Source organism: Akebia trifoliata, chromosome 2, assembly GCF_017979445.1.
Source record: "Akebia trifoliata isolate Shusen 1 chromosome 2, ASM1797944v1, whole genome shotgun sequence".
Classification (NCBI taxonomy): domain Eukaryota; kingdom Viridiplantae; phylum Streptophyta; class Magnoliopsida; order Ranunculales; family Lardizabalaceae; genus Akebia; species Akebia trifoliata.
Window position 1 is genome coordinate 12,917,133 of NC_141376.1, and position 20,540 is coordinate 12,937,672.

General features: G+C 33.4%; 1 protein-coding gene and 1 long non-coding RNA gene across 5 annotated transcripts; one reads left to right on the top strand and one right to left on the bottom strand.

Moving 5' to 3' along the window:
* Positions 1–4,984: 4,984 nt before the first annotated feature.
* Positions 4,985–6,551, top strand: LOC147409635 (putative serine/threonine-protein kinase At1g54610). Of its 2 annotated transcripts, XM_086431015.1 has the most exons (4): positions 4,985–5,279; positions 5,370–5,470; positions 5,716–5,836; positions 6,218–6,551. In XM_086431015.1, exons 2-4 carry the CDS (start codon positions 5,436–5,438, stop codon positions 6,494–6,496), a joined length of 435 nt encoding a protein of 144 aa, XP_086287141.1. In that variant the 5' UTR covers positions 4,985–5,279; positions 5,370–5,435; the 3' UTR covers positions 6,497–6,551. The 2 variants fall into 2 exon arrangements, with proteins under 2 accessions (XP_086287141.1, XP_086287138.1); XM_086431012.1 differs by having other exon boundaries at positions 4,985–5,470.
* Positions 6,552–9,013: 2,462 nt separating this feature from the next.
* On the bottom strand, positions 9,014–12,646 carry LOC147409636 (uncharacterized). Of its 3 annotated transcripts, none has more exons than XR_015174946.1 (6): positions 12,508–12,646; positions 11,708–11,951; positions 11,520–11,619; positions 11,357–11,413; positions 10,066–10,524; positions 9,014–9,777 (listed from the first exon to the last, which is right to left on the bottom strand). It is a non-coding gene; the product is annotated as an uncharacterized LOC147409636 (long non-coding RNA). The 3 variants fall into 3 exon arrangements; XR_015174947.1 differs by lacking the exon at positions 12,508–12,646 and having other exon boundaries at positions 10,066–10,171; positions 10,376–10,524; positions 11,708–12,454; XR_015174943.1 differs by lacking the exon at positions 12,508–12,646 and having other exon boundaries at positions 11,708–12,454.
* Positions 12,647–20,540: the final 7,894 nt, after the last annotated feature.

A 20,540-nucleotide genomic window follows, 5' to 3' on the forward strand; every position in this document is an offset into this window, starting at 1 on the left:
TTTTGAATTATAAAATCTGCTTTATCATATAGTAATCAATGCCAAAATAGACTGATGAAGATAAATAATTTCGTCATTATTGTTCGTTCTGTTTAAACTTTGTTGCTTAAAAGGTATCTTTTGAATCTTGGGGCATCTATATCATAAAATCGTCAACTATACATTTCTTGTAAAAGTGGAATTTGTGAAAATCTTCCATGACCATTCAGCAAAAGTTGACTTTATTTGAGGTTAGAAATGAATCAACTTGATGTATTTGCAATATAAAAAAATATATGTCTTAATAATTTCTCCTTCAAAATGTTCATAAATAAGGAAACCCTCCCTCATATATATGTATATATATGGTCCTGGACATCCACTTTTCCATTGTGCTTGTATGCAAGAATTATGGCTTCTTTGTCACAATTCTTCTCTATTATCTACACAACAACCATCGTCTTTTTCTCTCTATTCCTTCACGAAGCATTCGGCTTAATTCAATCCTTCAATAGGATTGCATGGAGGTCTCGTAAGCATCCGATCACAGGTACATATTCAGACTTGGTTGAAGCAAAACACCCAGCAATCCATTACAAGATCAAATCAAATCCAGGATTAATTGAATGCGTTGTTTGTATATCAACAATCGAAGAAGGAGAAGAGATCAGAGAGTTGCAATGTGGTCACTTGTTTCACAAAAATTGTGTGGACAGTTGGATAGAGCGTGATTGGGCCACATGTCCATTGTGTCGGATGTTGGTCTTACCTGAAAAGATCAATCGCGAGCAAACCGAACAACAAAATAATGATGATGGGAATCTGTTTTACTTGTTTTCTGCATTTAATGGTTATTGTTTACATTAATTATTGTATTAGTCTAGTAGAAATTTTAAGAATATCACTGGTCTTTTAAAGTATAATTTTATTTAATATATTTAATTGGGTCCCGTTCAGCAACAAACATTTTTCAAAACATGGGTTAAAGGTTTTGGAATGGGCTGATTTTTGGTGAGGATGATCTCTACAGTGAGGAGATCATCATCACCAAAAATCAGCACATTCCAAAACTTCTAACCCCATCAAAAATGGTTTACAAAACGGTCCACGATTTTTCAACTTGTAAACTGGGGCTAGAAGTTTTGGAATGGGCTGATTTTTGGTGAGGATGATCTCCTCACCGTAGAGATCATCCTCACCAAAAATCAGCCCATTCCAAAACCTCTAACTCATGTTTTGAAAAATGTTTTGCCAAAATGTTTGTTGCTGAACATTTCCCTATTTAATTAGATTGAAATTATAATAATTGAAGAGGAATATCAGTAGACGGGTACGTCACTATTATCTTCCTTTTAATTGTAATATAATTAATATAAGAATCTGTTGTTATCAGAGACCATCCAACCGGATCATTATATATAATTTTCGGTTCTAAACTTCTTTTTTTATTTTTATGACGGGGTGTCTGAACTTATGTCCGACTAAGGGGATCAGAAGAGCCAGGCTTGGAGCCAAGGCACTGGGTACCTCCCCCGGCCATGTGCAGCGCCCACACATCACATGCGTAGTGTAAGTGAGGGTGTGCCCTCGTGGGTGGCCCCAAGGAAAGACTGCCCATACTGAATATCGATGTTCTAAACTTAATTGGGCATTTCATATTAGGTAAATCAATAATTCAAATCTTCGTTAAAAATAAAGCATTTTCATTGACGTTGGAACTTTTGTATAATAACCAAGGGTACATCCAGTTATGGTTAATCCTCTTTGGATGTTAAATCCATCAATATAGAGGGAAAGCACTTAATAACAAAGGCTACGGCTTGACGACACTTGGGCATCAAATTATTATATCTATTCGGCTTTGTAGTTCATTCAAATTAAATGAGATTTCATTGTTAGATGTGTTTTGCTTTTAAAATGGTGGTATATAAATTGGGAAATGTTCAGCACCAAACATTTTGGCAAAACAGGGGTTAGAACTTTTGGAATGGGCTGATTTTTGTGAGGATGATCTCTACGGTGAGGAGATCATCATCACCAAAAATCAGCCCATTCCAAAACATCTAACCCCATCAAAAATGATTTATAAAAAATGGACGGTCCACAATTTTTCAACTTGTAAACATTGGGCTAGAAGTTTTGGAATGGGCTGATTTTTGGTGAGGATGATCTCCACCGTAGAGATCATCCTCACCAAAAATCAGCCCATTCCAAAACTTCTAACCCATGTAGGACAAAAATGGTTGGCTAAAATGTTGGCCAAAATGTTTGGTGCTGAACGGGACCTATATAAATTATTTCCACTTAAGAGTAATAAGGACAAATGCAAAAAATTTCCAATGGGGTGCACATATCCAAATGACCTTCCCTTCTTCAAGTGTGGTTGGTGAGCTGCTCACTTCTAAGAATAATTTTAGGTTATGCCTATGCATTGACTCTTTTTTTTATCCACTCTTGTGAATCGAGTGACCCAACATTGATGACTCCGCGGGCAAATAATTCACTGGAATTGTTGAGTTTTCAGAAATAGTTAAAATGACAGAAAAAAAAATGTTTGAATCCAATGGTTAGAAATCGTGGGAAGGATTTCAACTTTTCTAGCATTTAACCACCAACTTAGGACAACTACAAGGCGAATATCCAGAAAAGGACTATTCAAATGGATAGTCATGTGTTTATGGATACTCATTTGGGATATCCGAGGGGTTTGCATTCCAACCATATAAAAAAAAATGATTATCCATTAATATTCTAATATTTTTTATAAAAAATGGAGATGGATAATGTATTAGAGACCCATAAATTCCAAAATCACTCTCCAAAATAGTAGTTGATGGGAATGGAGAGTCCAAACTTCCTCTCCAAAATGGATAGTCCGTTGGAGACATATTTTGGATTCAAATCAAAATAGTAGTTGAGAGGGGATGGAGAGTGCATTGGTTCCTCTTATAAGTTACACAACAACCCACTAAAAAAAAATTGTGGATAAGGAACGAGGGTAAGAAACGGATTTGAGTTGTTTCTCTGTTGAAAACCGTTTTAAAAGGTGTGATTCGCATTAGTGAACCTATTGACTTTTGTCTTAAATAAGAAATTAGATAACAAAGGCTCACATTCGCACAATGGCTCGCATTAGAGAACGACCATGGAACGAAACTTAAGTCTCGTTTCTGATCTTTGTTCTTCGCAACAACGTCCTTACAAAACCCTAAAGGTCGATTTTCCTATCTTCACAAAACCTCTATTTCGATCATAAAACCTAAATCTCGGATCTGATTTATCTTTTAAACTTAAATCTCCAATCTTAAAAGGTTCTTCATCTCGATTTCTCCTTCACCTTCATTTCGATTTCTCCCATTCTTCATCTCAAGTTTGATTTTACATTAGTTGACAAAGTTCCAGCAGTTGAAGGTAGAAAGAAGTTCGAAGAAGATAAACTTGTAAGACCCTAAACAAAACCCTTTTTTTTTCTTCAATCCATCTATTATAAACCCTTACTTTTCATCTTCTAGCTAGAAATTGCTATTTTTTCTAACATTTGCATGTATTTCAGTTTCATTCTTTGTTTAATAATCTAGATTTGAAGAAAAATCTACTTCCTCATACCTTGTTGTGTTCAATAATCTTGATTTCTCATGAAATCCTCGAGTTTTCTTGATATTTTATAGTTATGGATATGATTTTGTTGTGTTTTTATGGTTTTGTATTCTGATAAGGTCCCAATAATCTCATTTTGGGATCTTAATTTCACCAAGATTATCAAAGTTTTAGCACTAGTTCCCTTAAAATAATAATAAATTATATTAAACTCCAAATTAATGTGGCTAACAATAGTTTGTTACTAATTTCAGGTAAAAATGGTACATTCAGAAACCTACAAAAAGCGTAACAATTATTGTTACAACATGCGAGCAAAGAGGAAACAATCAGCCAAAGCAAAACTGATTTAACTCAATTTATATTTATTTTTAACCTATATTTAATTCAAATAATTATAAATTATTTAAAAATAAGGTGGATTAGAAGATGTTTACTCACAAAACTATATTTTTTAAAGATAATTGTAGATAGTGGGCTTCGAAACCTTTTGAAGGTTTGAGCTCATCTACTTGGATTTTGGAGTTGTCAAAATATGTTTTCCTTTGCTTGTGGTGACTCTCATATCCAAATGGATAGGGGGTTAAGTCCACCTAAAGATTCTAAGTAAGGGAGTTCGGTTAGGGACAAGGAAAGTGTTAGGCATCTTATCTCTCTCATCCAAAGATGATTACACATATGACCATATGTTTAATCCTTTAAAAAGTTTTTCTTGTTTTTTGTTTTTTGACTTTTGAGAGTAGAGGAAGTTATAGAGAATTTTAAAAAAAAATTGCCTATAATTTTTGTTTTGGAAAACGAGTAAATTGAGACAATGAGCAAGTTACTATTAGAATTAGGTGTTTGCTGGATTTTTTTGTGATCTTGAGATTTTGATGAAAATCCATATGGATTTCATCATTTGAGGTTCTAAAGCTTCAAAACTAGCCTATGTACTACCTTAAGAGACTTTATTTATTGGTTTGATCATTTGGTGAGATTCATGACTTGTCCCACACCAAGTAAGAATCAAGACTACATGCATAAGATTTTTTTCCATTTTTAAACTGTTTTGTTGGCTCTAAAAGTTAGATATAAGCTTAGAAAGACTTACATCCTTACTTGTAGTCATTTTAGTGAATGTGTGCATGACTGTATGCATGCGGTGGACTTAGCAGAAGAAGATTATCTCTTAAGAGGGATTACTCTCTAACTCTATTGCCACCAAGGAAAAAAAAAAAGTACACATCTGGTCTAGGATATTAAATTTGCAAGAGAAGTAAATGACATGTAAAGTAATTATCTATGAAATTTAAAGTGCATGATAATAAAGAAAGTAAAAGTAAGTTATTATAATGCTATCAATGAGCTTATTGAGGATTTAATGGGAAAGATCACCTCTAGGAGGGATTACTCTTTACCCCCAAGCCTCTTACTAGGAGTTAAGTGAGATGATTATGAGTAAGAAAAATAGAGAAGAAGAGATGGATATGGTGATGATTATTTCTTACAAGTTTACTATTCTTATAGGAAACATGAAATGAAGAAGTTGGGATCGACTTCTCAAGACTCAATTTTTGTATGTTTTGATTTCTTTCAAGATGAGGTTTGATGGTTCATGAGCACTTTTGCAACTTATTGCTCTGTTTGGTTATCTTTTTCCAATAACATGGCCACTCAATTTCTGTTAAGCTGTTGGTTTGGTTTCATGAGGTCTTTTCGGTGTGAGTCGATAGTCTTTCTACAATTCTCTTTATATTTTCCAATGTATTGTGCAAGATGGTTTCCATGATTGCTTGTTTTCTGTTTTGTAGTTCTTCACAACCAAACCATATGCGTGTGAGCCCTCAAGCCTCCCACAATATCCTCCAAGAAAGGAAATGGACGCTAAGCTACGGGATGAAGAAGTTAGAAGGTCTGTGGGTGACTAAATTTACATTATTTGCCTATATTCCAATACTAGTAGCTTTCTTAATAATTTCTAAAATAGTAAAAATTACATTTTAACTAAAAAAATTTCTAAAGCTTCCATGCAGGGAGGCCTTAAATTCCATGTCAACCATTTGATGAGATATTAGTTGTATTTATATATAGGTCTCTTGCTCATACTTTATTCATGCTGGTAACCCAAATCATAGTTGTGGGCTTGTGGCTGTGTAGGCTGAGAGCAGATGGTGACAAAGCCAATGGTGTTGGTGTGAAGAAAAGTCACTCGCGTGATCAAGCTACAAGGGCATTTCCTACTCCCAAAGTGAATGCAGAGCTTCAACCCAATCTTGATGTATGCCAGATAAGAATCCTTTAATTATCAAATTTTTTTTTTTTTTTTGATGAGTAGGTTTCGATTACAGAAAAATACTACATGACATATTCTGAACAACCAACATTTCATTGATTGGTTATAGTTTTCCTTTTGTTCCAAAGAAACAATAGAGGGGATAAAAATAAGAGCTTTTCAAAATGAATTTTAAATTTTGAACTTAAATAGTAGAAATCAAAGTAACAAACTGTTATTTGAAATCCATTTTGTTATCTTCAAAATAAATGTAAATGTCTGTATAACTGATGGGTTTTTTTTTTTTTTTTTTCTTGATTATGCTATATTTAATGAAGTTATTCTATAAATTTTAAGTTTGTTCAATGTATTTGCTATCTTTCTCAGAGGCGACAACGTCTAATTACACATGGAAATGCAAAGAGCAAAAGTGAGAAGTTTCCTCCACCACACCAGGATGGAACACTTGGCTTCCCCTTGGGTTCCTCACATCACATTGATCCTTCCTTTGATAAGTATCCACCAGATGACTCTTTCAGTTCCGTGACCTTTATGCACCCTAAAGGACCAGTGCAAACATGGTTTGGTCCATTGGTGGAACGTATTGTAGTGGGTGCTTCAATACGGAAGAAGCAGACTACGGGTGATACACGTGTACCTTCCTAACTACATATGAAAGTATCTCTAAAAGATAAAGAGTGGTGTTTGTGTCAAAGGGAAAGCAAACATGCCGTGATCCACTTCTTTTATTTTTTATTAATCTTGTATTTTAGTACCTTTTTTGTACCAAATTATTGAAAGAATATTTGTGATGAATGTAATGATCCGTTTTTTTAAATTATAAATTCAGAAAAATAAATTTCTTTTATTATAAATCCAGAAAAACAATTGATTTTTTTATTACTATTTCGTTTATTGTGATTGGTGAATTAGAGGACTACCCTATTGTTTGTTAAACCTCCATATTCGACGGATTTTTTTTGTTTTTTTTAAGCTTATTTTCTCCAATAATTTGATAGTTCAGGGCCGTGAAAAAAAAATTCTACAAGAAAATATTTGATAGGCATATTTGACAGAATGGTCCGTCAAATTTCTCAAAATTTGACGGGCTGAGACCGTCAAATATGGACTTTTTTCACGTAGTGTTTGGTTGAAAAAAAGCACCCAGCAATCTGTTATAAGATCGGATCAAGGCCAGAATATGAATGTGCCGTGTGCTTGTCGAAAATTGAGTTAGGAGAGGAGATCAGGGAGTTGCAATGCAGTCACTTGTTTCATAAAGACTGTGTGGACAGGTGGCTGCAACATGATTGGAACACGTGTCCTTTGTGCCGGAGGTTGGTGGTGCCTGAAGTGATCGTGTCATCGTGATGGAGCATCATCAATTGTAAAGAAAACAAGAACACAGTCTATTTGAAGTTTTATGTAGATTTTGTGAATATAACTTTGTAATAATATATATGTTAATTAACAGAAATTCTAATTAATGGTTTGTGGAGGCATCAAGTGAGTCTTACACATATGAGTAAGATGGTTGATGGCGTTTGTTTGGAACTTGAATGAAAAATTATTAGTCAAAATGGCCTAACTAAATTAACACAATTCATGTTTGTTCATATCTTACTTTATGAGATTTATTAGTCGCATATATTACCAAGAAAACACTCTCGAGTGTCCAAGTATTTGATACAGTCACCGAAAATATTAGCTCCAAATGAGATTTGAGGCTGCGAGTCAAATTGCTCATTTGAAGTCATTGTATATGTTAGAAGGGTAAATTGCTCATTTTAAAAAGATTAAGCCTGAATGCTAACTTACGATTTTCAGAATGTAAACACTAAAACCCCTTAGAAAAATCTGTTTTCATTCCAAACATTAGCGAGATATGTGCGCAACATGGGAATGGCGAGATTCAATCTTCTTGGAAATATGAAGAGATGACAAAGGGGATTCAGTTAATTGCAAGCTCTTTTCAGATTTGCAGTTTTTTATTGCATTGGAGGGAAACTAATTGAGCGGCTGATTATATATTTAGCCCGATTAGGTGCTTGTGGTTATGATTTCTTGTGAGTTTTGAATAAAATGGGAGGGGACCCAATAACCCCAGCGTACCGATCAAAGAAAAAATAAAAAGACTACTTGGAGATCATAAGTTGTCCCTTGCACCCTAATCTTAAAATAAAAATATATATGTTTAGATATTCTTTTAAATTCCTACCAGTTGCAACTCTCTGTCTCTCTCTCTCTGAAGGGAAGGAGATCAGGTGTGCAATCTTTTTTTCTAGTTTACATATGATCAAGGCACTACAATCAGTCCTGTGATGTGCAAATAATCGCTCCTAATATTATTACTCGGGGAAGTCCCACATTATTTGAGGCTTGCTTAATTCTAATAGAACGTAAAATAGGAAACCCTTGGCCATTGCCAGGGTCTTTGAGTTCAATCTAAGAATATTTACCATCTATTGATCATATAATATTTTCATGGCACCAAAGCTTTTCAATGGATAAGGACAACCATTACCAATAGATAAGTGTGATATTCTATTCAAACTATGCATATATATTCGACGAGACAAAATTATTTCATGATTCTCATCTAATACTCTCATGAAAGAGAAGACAATATTTGAGATGAACGACCCCAAAATCAAATTTTAAATTTGATTGAGATGATAACCAACATCTTGCTTAGGGAATTCTTCTCCTTGGACTACCCATACAAATTAGATGGTTTAGAACTCAACACTCAACAAGTAAACCCAACAGCTTGTGAGTTGAATCAGGCACAACAAAAAAAACAAAAAAATTATCAAGAGGTGGTCTACCCCTTGGACTTCCGTTGACCCTCTCAAACTATTACCAACGTTTGTTTTGTTGACGGTCTACAATCTAAACCAAAAATATCATTATTTTAGTTGAAAAAATAAAAAATCAAATCAAATCTCAACCGTTGGATTGAAAGATTTCACACCATTGAAACAAAAGAAAACTCAATTTGACATTGAAACCCTACCATTCACTACGTCATAATGCGCCAAAAACGACTGCCCCTACAGTCACAAAAAGAGTCGTTTTAAAAGGAGTGGTTTTTTAAAAACGACAGTAAAATAAGGATATAGCGACGGTCAGCGACCGTCGCTATAGGGTATTTTAAAATAAAAAAAAATATTTTACACCTGCCCCCTTTCACATGTTGTTAAATAGTGGAAATACCCCTATGTTTGACATTGATGTCCTAGACCCCAACTAACAATATGAAAAGACCCAAATACCCCTCGTCTTCAACTTTCATAAATGTAACTAAAAATCATTAATGATCTCCCACTCCTGTTTCAAATCAACACCCACATTCAGTTCAAACTAAAAATCACAAAGAATAATTCTGAAATAGACAGATATACAATCCATCAAGCACTTGGACACAGATAAAACAGAAATCATAAAGAAAAAGAAAAAAAAAAACTTAAAATTCCTTTCTTTTTTTTTTATATGTAGAAACAACTCAAAATTGGGATAAAAAGGTTGATGGTGAAAGAATTTGAACCTAATCCCAAGTAAGATCTCGAAGTGATCAGTATAAAACTTTTAAACAAATAATAAAGATAAAAAATGATCTAATAACAAAAAATTTAAAGATAGTATACGTACCTGCAAGGAGTGTCGGATTCACGACGATATAATTTTTTTTGATAAGAGGTTAAAGATGATATAATAACAAAGAGAAATAATTAAAAGAACCACAATATGTTACCAATAGGGAACAATGAACAATCTAATGCTTGTAACGCAAAACATATCCAAATATACAGAACCTTCAGTTGTGTTTCGTGATGTCTCATGCAGTAACGCAAGTGATGTTGATAACGAGGCTTGAAGAGTGGAAAGAGAACGCAATTCTCTTGAACGTTTGACATGAGCCCTTATAGATCTATCGTCGTACAATGCTGCCATAAATGCATCCTTATTATAGCCACAAATTATAAAGGTAATAAAACTACTACTAAAAAATTAAAATAAGCATTCACATACAAGGAACCATCTCCAAATAACAGATGTGTTAATTGTTCAAGAGAATCCAAATAGTTCTTTCATACCAAATCCAACAGTTTGTAGTCCAAAAATTAGAAGAGTGATAAATATAACAAATAGGGAACACTAAAAGAAGAAAAAACAGCATACCCCAAATTCAGAATTGGCAAGAGATTGAATGAAATCCATTAAATAGCACCAACCTGGCAGTGGAAGGCAGGGTTCTCTACAAGCACTGCTGCAGGTTTAACATCCGAGAAGTCCTTCTCTTGCAAAGAATTGGATATGTCATTAGCGGAGAAGGGAATGCTGCACCAAGAGGCACCGATTAGAAGTAGTTCTTACTATAGTAAAAGTTCCACATCATCTTACAATGCTTCCGCCAAGACTGAAACAAAACATCGGCTTTGGGGAATGATTCATATTGTATGGGTCAAGGCAGTCTCGGTTTTTCTCCTGACCAAGAGAATGCCTCATGGCAAGATTTCAAATCTTGGTTCAGACCCATGTTACCTGATTCGTGGGTTCGCTTGGTTTGAATTCGGGTTTGCATTTCGTGGTTTGCCACTCAAGAATGAACCTGGTTTGTAGGGTAGTTAGAGGTGCGGGCAAAGGTCATTGGTGATTTCATCGTAGGAAATTCTTGACTTCTGGTGTATAACCTGTGGAGCAACCAACCAAGGGAAGTGATGATAACATAAGATGGCGAAATTTTAAAGTAACTAAATTCAATGCTCGTAAAACATTATATTTTCAATAAAACCAACACACTTGTTGATGAAATCAACGGGTGCTAAATAAGAAAAAGTTACCAAATATGCTTTCCAAGTAATCTCATGCTGTTACCAAAACATCCTTCTTGAATGTCTTAAGATTGTCATTGTTCCAAATTTGTATGGCTAATCATGTCTTAAATATTCACTGGAATTTTAATTTGGACACCAATGTATTTTGTAGGTAATAATTAATAAAATTTACAACAAACAGTAAAATGATTGATAGTATGAACTTCACAGTTGAACCAAATTGAAGTGGTCTACCAAGGTCACAAATTAAATAGCAGTATGCAACATCCACGCAAGTTCCATATCGATATACATATCAGCTTCAAGTGTTGACACTATACCATACACAAAATACTTAAGACCAGTCTGCCCCAAATTCAACAGTTTTAGTACTATCCATGCAGTCTAACAAGCTCTTAAGCCAAGTGAGAAACTTCAAATAATCAAAGGCATATCATACACCAGAAACTCATTAGTAAAGATAAATTTAACCAGTTGTGACAGTATCTACATTTTTAATTTTCTTTTCCTCTCTTTTCTCTTCTGCTGTATTAGTAGGTAGGTTTCCTTAACCTCCTTTGTTCCTTTTGGTTTAGATTAATGTACCTCATGTTTATGAAAATTATAATAATAATAGTAATAACAATAATTACAATAACAATAATAATAATAAGTTATCGTATTAAGCTTCAATACATGAAAGACGTACCAAGAACCCCACAGCTTGCCTAATGTGCTTAAGTTCATCCCAAGACGAGCCTGCATACTGCAATGAACCAGGAATCTTAAGATATAATTAAAAAATAATAATGATAATAATAATAAAGTAAAGTTAACTAAAGAGGCTAGTGAAAATCATGGAAGGGACTTGCCTCTTCTTTTGCTTGGGCACACCATAACTCTAATTCAGCCAACCCAGATTTCACATATTCTCCATTGCTGAATGTACAGTACTCATGACGTAGCAGAAGACTAAAGCAGCATGTAACAGCATCCTTATATATACAGTAAACTTTTTAAAGATTTATGTCGAAAGACGGCACAACAGAACAGTTATTACCTGTTAAAAAGTTGGACGTTGATATAGGAGAAAATCTGAGTAAAGATCTTCTGAATAAGAACCGGAGGGACTTGAAACAAGGGAAATTATAAGCCTAACTGGGCAATATAATGCACTTGCTAATGGTGCTCAAATCCTTAGTAGCTTAATATAATGCACTTGCTAATGGCGCCAATGATAAAATGCACAAGTTATTGCTAACTTACGCAATAGGTGGAGAAGCGGTAGGGATCACTCCTATTTTCTTTGATGAACCATCAAAACATTCCAGAAGTAAGATTGTTAGCTACTACATGAAATAAATGGAGTAAAGTACATGGTAAAATTATGCACCAAAAACCATGCATGTGGACCAGAGACATTGATAAAGTATCTAGGTATCATAGGTGGCGAGCTAAAACTATGAGCATGAGAAGCATAACTAAGCATAGAGTCTTAAAAAAGGAATTCCATGGCTGCTGACAACTTGTATTTGTGCTCCTAACATGCCTTACGGCAATATGACGTAGTGGCTAAACCTCGTATATCATATAGATAGACAACACACCAACCAGTCATTTGGAAATACACAAAAAACAAAAACAAAAAAAATCAAATAGTTAAAATAGCCTACCGAGCACAACTCTAGAATACAACCAACACTCCATATATCACATGGGTAATTCCATCCAAGTCCAGTACGGACAAAATCACAATGGTTAATAGTAGTACAAAGCTGCCAATTATTCTTAAGAGACAACCAAAAAAAATAAAAATAAAGGTAGGCAACAAGGGAGATGCGGATATCAATAACATCATACCAAGAATAACCTCAGGTGCACAGTAATGCCGTGTTGATACGATGTACCTATGATCCTGATGCTCATAGGTTGTGCTACCAAAATCAATCACCTTGATAGCACTTAACTTCGGAAGTCTCTTGAAGTAAGACCCATCCTTGGGCGAGATGAAACCTTTACATCTACAATATTTTAATGGTGTTATTAAACCAATGAAATAATAATAAAAGAAGGTAGGCAAAGAAAAAAGAAAGAGAGGGTTTTCAATTTCTGGTAGGAAGAAGATGAGATCCATCTCTTAAAACGTAACTAACCTTGAAATCTGGAATTTTTACATACTCTGGCGAAACAAGAAGTATGTTCTCTGGCTTCAAATCAGTATGGATGAGACGCAAATCATGCATAACTGCAAATTTTATAAATACAATACCAAAACATAAGCACTTGTAGCAGTGGACACATAATTCAACATAACAACCATCTACTGATTAAACAATTTAACCGATAATAGCAAGCAAAGGCAGAGAGGACTGCCAATGATAGTCAAACCAGTTCAGTATTTTTACGTCCAGTCCAGATATATGATATGAGATAAAATCTTGAGGTCACTCCAACACAACTCTTTGAAATAATATCATTCAAATAACATTTCATTCCAAAATGACACTCATATTATAAACTTTTTAATATCACACTTACTATTTATAATAGCGTTTGGACCACAACATTACCTTGAAATTAGATTTCTTGTGACAAACAATATATTGTATTCAAAATTGCTGATACAATTATTTTATCTGGGGATGTATTATACAAGAGTCGTGATAATCGGACTACCCCACATGGCACACTCAATCGACTCTCCTCTCTTGATGCGACAAGTTCGAGAACTGTAGATTTGTATGTTTTGTATCTCGAAACGTACAGATCTATGGTTCCCAAACTTTTCACATCAACAAGTTCGATTGAGTGTGCCATGTGGTGTAGGCAGATTATGATAAATCATTATACAACTCAAAAAAACAAAAGGTGCCATTTAGCCAAGTAGGCTTTGAGGAGAGTTGATCCCATGACCTACGTTCAAATCCCATTGAAGCCATCTTCACCCCATTAATCCCTTGATGGCTTAGCAGGAAAAATAAAATGTTTAAAAGAAAAAAAATGTATTTGTTTAAGAAAGACTTTGAAAATGGACTGTGAACAAACTCTCAAAAGTCTAAAATCCAATGGTGAAAACATGTCTTTTTAAGAGTTGTTAAAATTTTGTATTCTACATCCATGTGGCATCCGATCATGTTTTTGGATGCCACATGGACATGCAATCCATATAGGTAGTTGATCAATGACTTGAACACTTTTTTCGTTGTCTGTGGATCAAGAACTATGCTGAATGGTTCGTTATACGGATTTGAGTGGGAAACGTCCAATCACAAGAAGGAAAAGAATTTAATAGAGGAACTCCCAAGCATTTGGTGATCTCAAATATGCCCGTCAATGGAATGTAGACTCTTTTATCTTGCTCATTTATGCCTCTGAAATGTGGTTGGGGCCTAATATTTGAGCCTATTGGAGGATAGTAATTAGGCCTTACGCAAATGGGTGGGGGTTTGGAGCACAATTCTTGAACAAGTAAATGGAAGTGAATCAGTAGACATTGATAATTAATCAAATCCAGAAAAGATAACAACAATTACTTGGTAAAACCCTCCAACTTGGGGCATCTCCACTAAAATTAACCAATCCAGACAGAGAGAGAGAGTATTCACTTGTTATTGGTCCCAAAGAGTTCCATGTGCTACTATTTGGGTACTAAACACAGTAGCTTTTTTTATATTGGTCCACTGTTTCTGATAAGCTCATGTGGACCAATACAAAGCCAAACTATCTATCATCTGACATCACCAATGAGTGTAACATAAAATTTTCCCAACATCATAATAAAGTTATAGACAAGTCATCATATGTAAACAATCCTGAATGCTCAAAAAAAGTACATGATTTAGATGCAAGCCAATGAAAGAAAATATTTATCGAATGCAATCCATTCGATTGGCCTAGGTAAAAAAAAATTGTTTAGCGTTGCAAATGCGTAAGCCTGTTTATAGTGAGATCAGTAACTCAAAAGGTGCAGACAGATCACAAACCCAAGATCTGTTGCTCAACAACTAGGCCCTCACCTACCCAAACAAGTAGGTTTATTCTTAAATGTCTAGTATTGCCATCTCAAGTCAATGTAGGATACCAGGACATGAATCCAAGTAAAAGTTACATGAATGAAAACTAATGGTCCCTTGAACTATATCCAACCTTTCCACAAGGAAAAGCCTAGGTAGAGAAGACCATGTTTCCTTAGGTAGTCGTAATCATATAGAGCGAGAAATATTGCATAAAATCAAACCCGGCCGAAATGAACCTGAACCAATCACAATAACTAACTCTATATCACATAAAACTAGGTAAATCCTCATACGCTAGCAATTCAAATCATTCAAAAAAAATTATAAGAATAAACTATATCACATAAAAAAAAATTCTCCAATATTTTCGTTTTTTGTTTAGGAGCTAAATCTGTGGACATAAACAAGAAACAATAGAAGGTGACAGTAGTTGGGTATGTTGAGGCAAACAACGTCTTGAAGAAGGTTAAATCAACAGGACACAACAGTATTTGCTTTAACAAGGAAGAAAACATTTAAAATCCTAAATTAATTAAGGAAAATCTGAGATTCAATCAAAAACTTTAACATACCTGAAAATTCGATCACAAACCAAGCAAAGGGAGAGAGATCCATCAAAGCCCTAAAAATTTGGATCAAACGCCGATCGATTTCTTTCCAAAAGCGAGATAGATTCGAGAAAAGCGACGGATTCAAGAGAAAGCGCGAAGACAAACAGAGTTGAGAGAGAAGAGCAGTAGAGTGAGAGTGAGAGGAGAGACAAAGACGAGTAGAGAGAGAGAAGAGCAGTAGAGTGAGCGTGAGAGTAGTCGAGCGGGAGAGAGAGAGAGGAGAGAGTCGAGTGAGAGAAGAGAAGAAGTTCGACGGAGATCGAGCTTCAATAAACGAAGGTCTGGAAATAAATTTTTATTAAGAGTGACTATTGGCACCCCAATTTTTACTTATTAACGTCAGTTTCGTTGAAACGACGGTTAAAAACTGTCTCAAAAAACGACAGCCTTTAGCAGTCGTTTTTAGCGCAATTTTGGCGTCGCAAAAAACCCAATATGACGTAGTGATTAACATCTTTGAATCCGATTTCGATTTTGAGATAGATTTTAGTTAAACAAGTAAAAGATCTCATGTTTCATGGAATGGGTAGAGGTTTCATGGAATAGGTAGAGGTTTCAACTCTCATGTGAACTATTTTAACCATTTTGTTCTCAAGGCACTATGAAAAATATCTTTTTTGTGTTCTTGACTTGACTACGGGGTAGGGGGGTAGAACTAACATATATATGAACAGGAGGAGGTATTACTAATTTCATTTTCTTCATTGTTTCATATTTTCTCTTGATTTTTTTCCCCTAGGTTTTATTTATTTATTTATTTAAGCATTTTCCATGTGAAGATTCTAAGTATTGAGTCAAAGAATGCCTTTGGGATGAGATGAAAGCAATGAAATTAGGAGGAACACATTGATATTAGGTTGAAAAATATGAAATTGAGTTGAAAATTATGAGAAATAGTTGGAAACAATGAGATTAATTTTCAAAATAATTAACTTTAGGTTTAGATTGATGAGAAATTGGTTAAAATTGATTAGGGTCCTCAAGATTATTATCTTTAGAATGATTAGATTGAAAACATTTGAGTAGCTTTGATCGAAGAACATTTTTGTAATTTCAACACATAAGAGTATTTTTGACATTTCACCATCTCTATCAATTGATGATTTTTTTTTTTTTAATGATTTGACCAGATCAACGAAAGTCAAGGGGTTAAACCACATCTTGCATTTCGCACGGGGGTTTTACTAAATTACCCAAACAATTTAGTGTTTGAAAATTTAAAATTATAGGGGACAATAGGCCGAGTTTCCAAATCAACTCAACTGAGTTGATAATTTCAATCCACCGGTTGGTTCAATCAAAGTTTCAATACCGACTAAACTCAAAAATCAACTCCTCTGAGTTTATGACTGTCTGATGTACATGATTCAAACATCACCAAATAATTTACTTTTTGTGTGTGTGTGTGTGTGTGTGTGTGTGGATTTTAAGGTTACACGCATCACCACTCAGTATCACCTATTCCATGACTTTATTAACCTAAGAAAGAGACTATCCCATGGTGTGCCGCTGTACAAAAACTGCATACTTTCAAAGAGTACGGATCTGAAAATTATATGTTTTTGGCCAAGTCAAATGTATGAGGTTATATTGATGTACATGCCTATCACGTTTTTATAGTACCAGACATGTTTGCATGTCTTGATTGATTTTTTGAAGTATATGATGATGTCACGCCTCATTCATCACCAAATTAATCATAGTAACCAAAAAAAAAGACGTGAAGTCTCGTTTAAGAAGCGTTTTGTACCTGTGAGATAAAAAAATCGTTTTATTTTATTTTTATGTTTTAAATACATTTTTTCAAAAGAAATAAAAATTATAGGAATCCCCTTTTTCCAATATCTTGAGATTATGATTTTTAAATTTTAATTCAATAATATGTTATTTTGATTAAAAGATACATTAATGATTAGACTTGTTTGCATCATAAAATATAAATTTATGTAGAGAGAGAGAGAGAGAGAGGTGTACAATAATTATAACAAAATCTATGATAATAATTTTTTGTAAATCATTTTTGATGGGATTAGAAATTTTAGAATAGACTGATTTTTGGTGAGGATGAGATTTTGGTGAGGAGATCATCCTCACCAAAAATCAACTCATTTTGAAACTTCTAACCCGAATTTACAAGTTAAAGAATTGTGGATCGTAATATTTTTGTAAATCACTTTTGATGGAAGAAATCATCTTCATCAAAAATTAGCTTATTCAAAAAGTTTTAACCCATATAAAACACAAATCATTGTCATAGATTTTGTCACAATTATTGTCCCTTGAACAATCCCCATATATATAAATATAGGAAAGTGTTCGAAAGCCTTAAAGAAAGTCAAACATTGTGTCAAATATTATTCAAAATAAGAGTTAGAAGTTTCAGAATGGATTGATTTTTTGTGAGGATGATCTTTATAGTGAAGAGATCATCCTCACCAAAAATCAATTCATTTCGAAACTTCTAACCCTAGTTTACAAGTTGAAGAATCATGAACCATCCAGTTTTTGTAAACTTTTGATAGGATTAGAAGTTTTGAAATGAGCTGAGTTTTGGTGAGGATGGTCTCTTCATCATAGAGACCAACCTCACAAAATATAAACCCATTCCAAAACCTCTAGCCCATACATTGAAAAATCCCATATCATAACCAATTCCATTTTATCAGATAAGTACCAAAGAGTATACGATTTCATATAATCTATATAATGAAACACATAGGTTGTCTTCCCCCAATGTTTAGCCCCCATAAAAAGTGGTTCAGATTCCATCTTGTATGCATCTCAAGAAATAATTTCAATTGCATTCCCTTTCTCTCATATATTGTCAAGAATAACCCCTATAACTTTATTGTTTCTCTTCTACACTCTTTCTAATAATACCCCTCAAACTTTATTATCTTTCTTCTGTCCTTTTTTAATAATATCCTTCAAATTTATTTTTATGTGCTATCCATTTTTCAGTAATATCTTATAATTTTATTGCATATCTTCTTTTACCATCTTAACTACAAAGAGGATGAATGTGTCATAGGCATGGGCAAACTTTAGTCGTCTCATAAAAGATCAATTCTTACATCCGTTTAGAACAAATCTTTCTACAAAATTCACCTTACAATTTTTTTTCTCTACTTCGATCAACCAATGTAATTAAGACAATGAATGAAAAATGAATGATGGTGGTGGATTAATTAAGCTGCCACTCATGGGGGTGAGGGACACACCAAAAACATCCATATTGTTGTAAGTAGAAATATGTGCTTGACTTTCCATAACAAGAAAATTAGTGATGTACAAATAGTAAAATGATCGGGTAGAAGTAGGCCTTAAAGTGGATCGGATTCAGTTTGAATTTGAGTATATCTATAATCATTTTTGGATTTCTTTATCTGGATCCGGATAAATCACATTTGAATCATTTTTATGTCACTTAATCTGGATCCATATCCAGCCTAACGAAATTGCTTTATTTAGATCAAATTGAATAATTCTGGATAGTTTACCATTTTTTTTTCTGTACTAGTTTGCTAATTGTTATATTATTCTATTCTACCACTATAATCATTTTATTTTCTAAGAATTTATGTTATATTGGACTAGTAGAAAATGATATATTAAAAAGCCTAAAAATATTATTTTCAAAGCAATATATAATTTTGATCTAGATGAATATATGGATGGATTCATATCCGATCCTGATCCGACTCGAATCATAGGACACCAAAACATATTTAACTCATTTTTTATTCGGATCTACTCCAAAGGCTCAAACTTGTCAAATTCGAAATTCAGATAACTCGAATTTTAGAGAAAATCCGACCCACTTTATGTCCAAGTCAAATGGTAAGGAATGATGAGAAGAGAATTATAAATAATATAATAGAGGATATAAGTTACAAAGAAGCACATTGGTGCTTCAGCTTTTGATTCGAAGAATTAATGGATGAAGATTGTGACTAGAAAGAATTGAATCATCCTTGAGTACTAGTGATTCATGTCAGTTAATTCTGGTTCCAAATCCTCTTATATAAGAATTGAAATATGGTTGAAAAAAAAAAAAAAAAAAATTAGAAAACATATGGTAGTTGAAATTCTAGATACACGAATGAATCCATTAATTAATAACTAGCCTTCCACCAAGCAAACTGACACATCATCAACGTTGCTGCACCACAAAAAAGTTTGACGTAACCTTAAAAAAGCCTCTAGTTGATTACCTTTTGGGCCCATAGCCCTAAAGAAAAGAGAATTTGATTGTAACTTATAATTTATTTGATTTGATATTTTCATCGTTGATTCTTGGTATTTGTTTTGTTTGCTTCTTTGGTAATCAAATATAACACGTATGCCTGATAAATCAATCTAATTGAGTTTTCACTTAATTATATGCGATATATCTTTTTGTGTACAAGGGATTTCTTTTTGAAATTGAACTTCAGATTTAAGGGGTGTAGCAATTGAATCCATTGTTTTTATAGCCCTAAATGAAGAAAATGGTAATTCAATTATCTTATTTTTTACTATTTTCCATATTTGTATTTTTGTTTTAACATATTTATATAATGAGATGATCTTGAGTTTGTTTGGATTTCTAACCATGTGAATAATGGAATATGGATTTATTTTTTATTCATTTCTTCAAACCTTTTTTCTTTAATCTTCTTTTATTTTGTTTGAGAGAAATTTTTAAAAAGTAATTTATGTAAAGGGTTATTTAAGATATCAACTTTCAATAACTCTTTATCTAGTGTAAAGTTTTGATTTTCAAAGCTGATCATATTAATTTATTTGGGTGGATTACCAAAATCAGACTCAATAGGATTATATTTTATTTCTATTTTTTTCTGTTTTAGGTAAACAGGATAAGAAATATGAGTTGGAATAGTATTGTATGTTTTATTGGTCATTTGATCAAATGACTTTCTGGAGGATGAACTTGTTAATAGTCTTGATACAATATAGTTCTTCTGACTTTATTTTCTATTTGATCATTTTCTTTTGAAACAGGTTCTTACGCTTTTTCTATTTTTCTCGAACTATTGAGATCAATACTTTCTATTGAAAATAAGAATATCCAAATTTAAATTAAAAAATAATAACTATGATATCCAAACTCGAAATTGATTATCTTATCGGATAACCAATATTATGTATAACATAATATAACATATATAATAAATTATAAATATAATATACATATCTTCTATATAATGTATTATCTATAATATGTAGTATATGTAATATATATTTCACAAGTAATTTGTCTAAT

What these genes read in the sequence shown, in the direction of transcription:
- LOC147409635 (XM_086431012.1), top strand. Translation starts at nt 5,436, where the DNA reads ATGGACGCTAAGCTACGGGATGAAGAAGTTAGAAG. An exon ending in CGGGATGAAGAAGTTAGAAG is followed by an intron (nt 5,471 to 5,715) that starts GTCTGTGGGTGA and finishes GTGGCTGTGTAG; the next exon opens with GCTGAGAGCAGATGGTGACA. An exon ending in AGCTTCAACCCAATCTTGAT is followed by an intron (nt 5,837 to 6,217) that starts GTATGCCAGATA and finishes TATCTTTCTCAG; the next exon opens with AGGCGACAACGTCTAATTAC.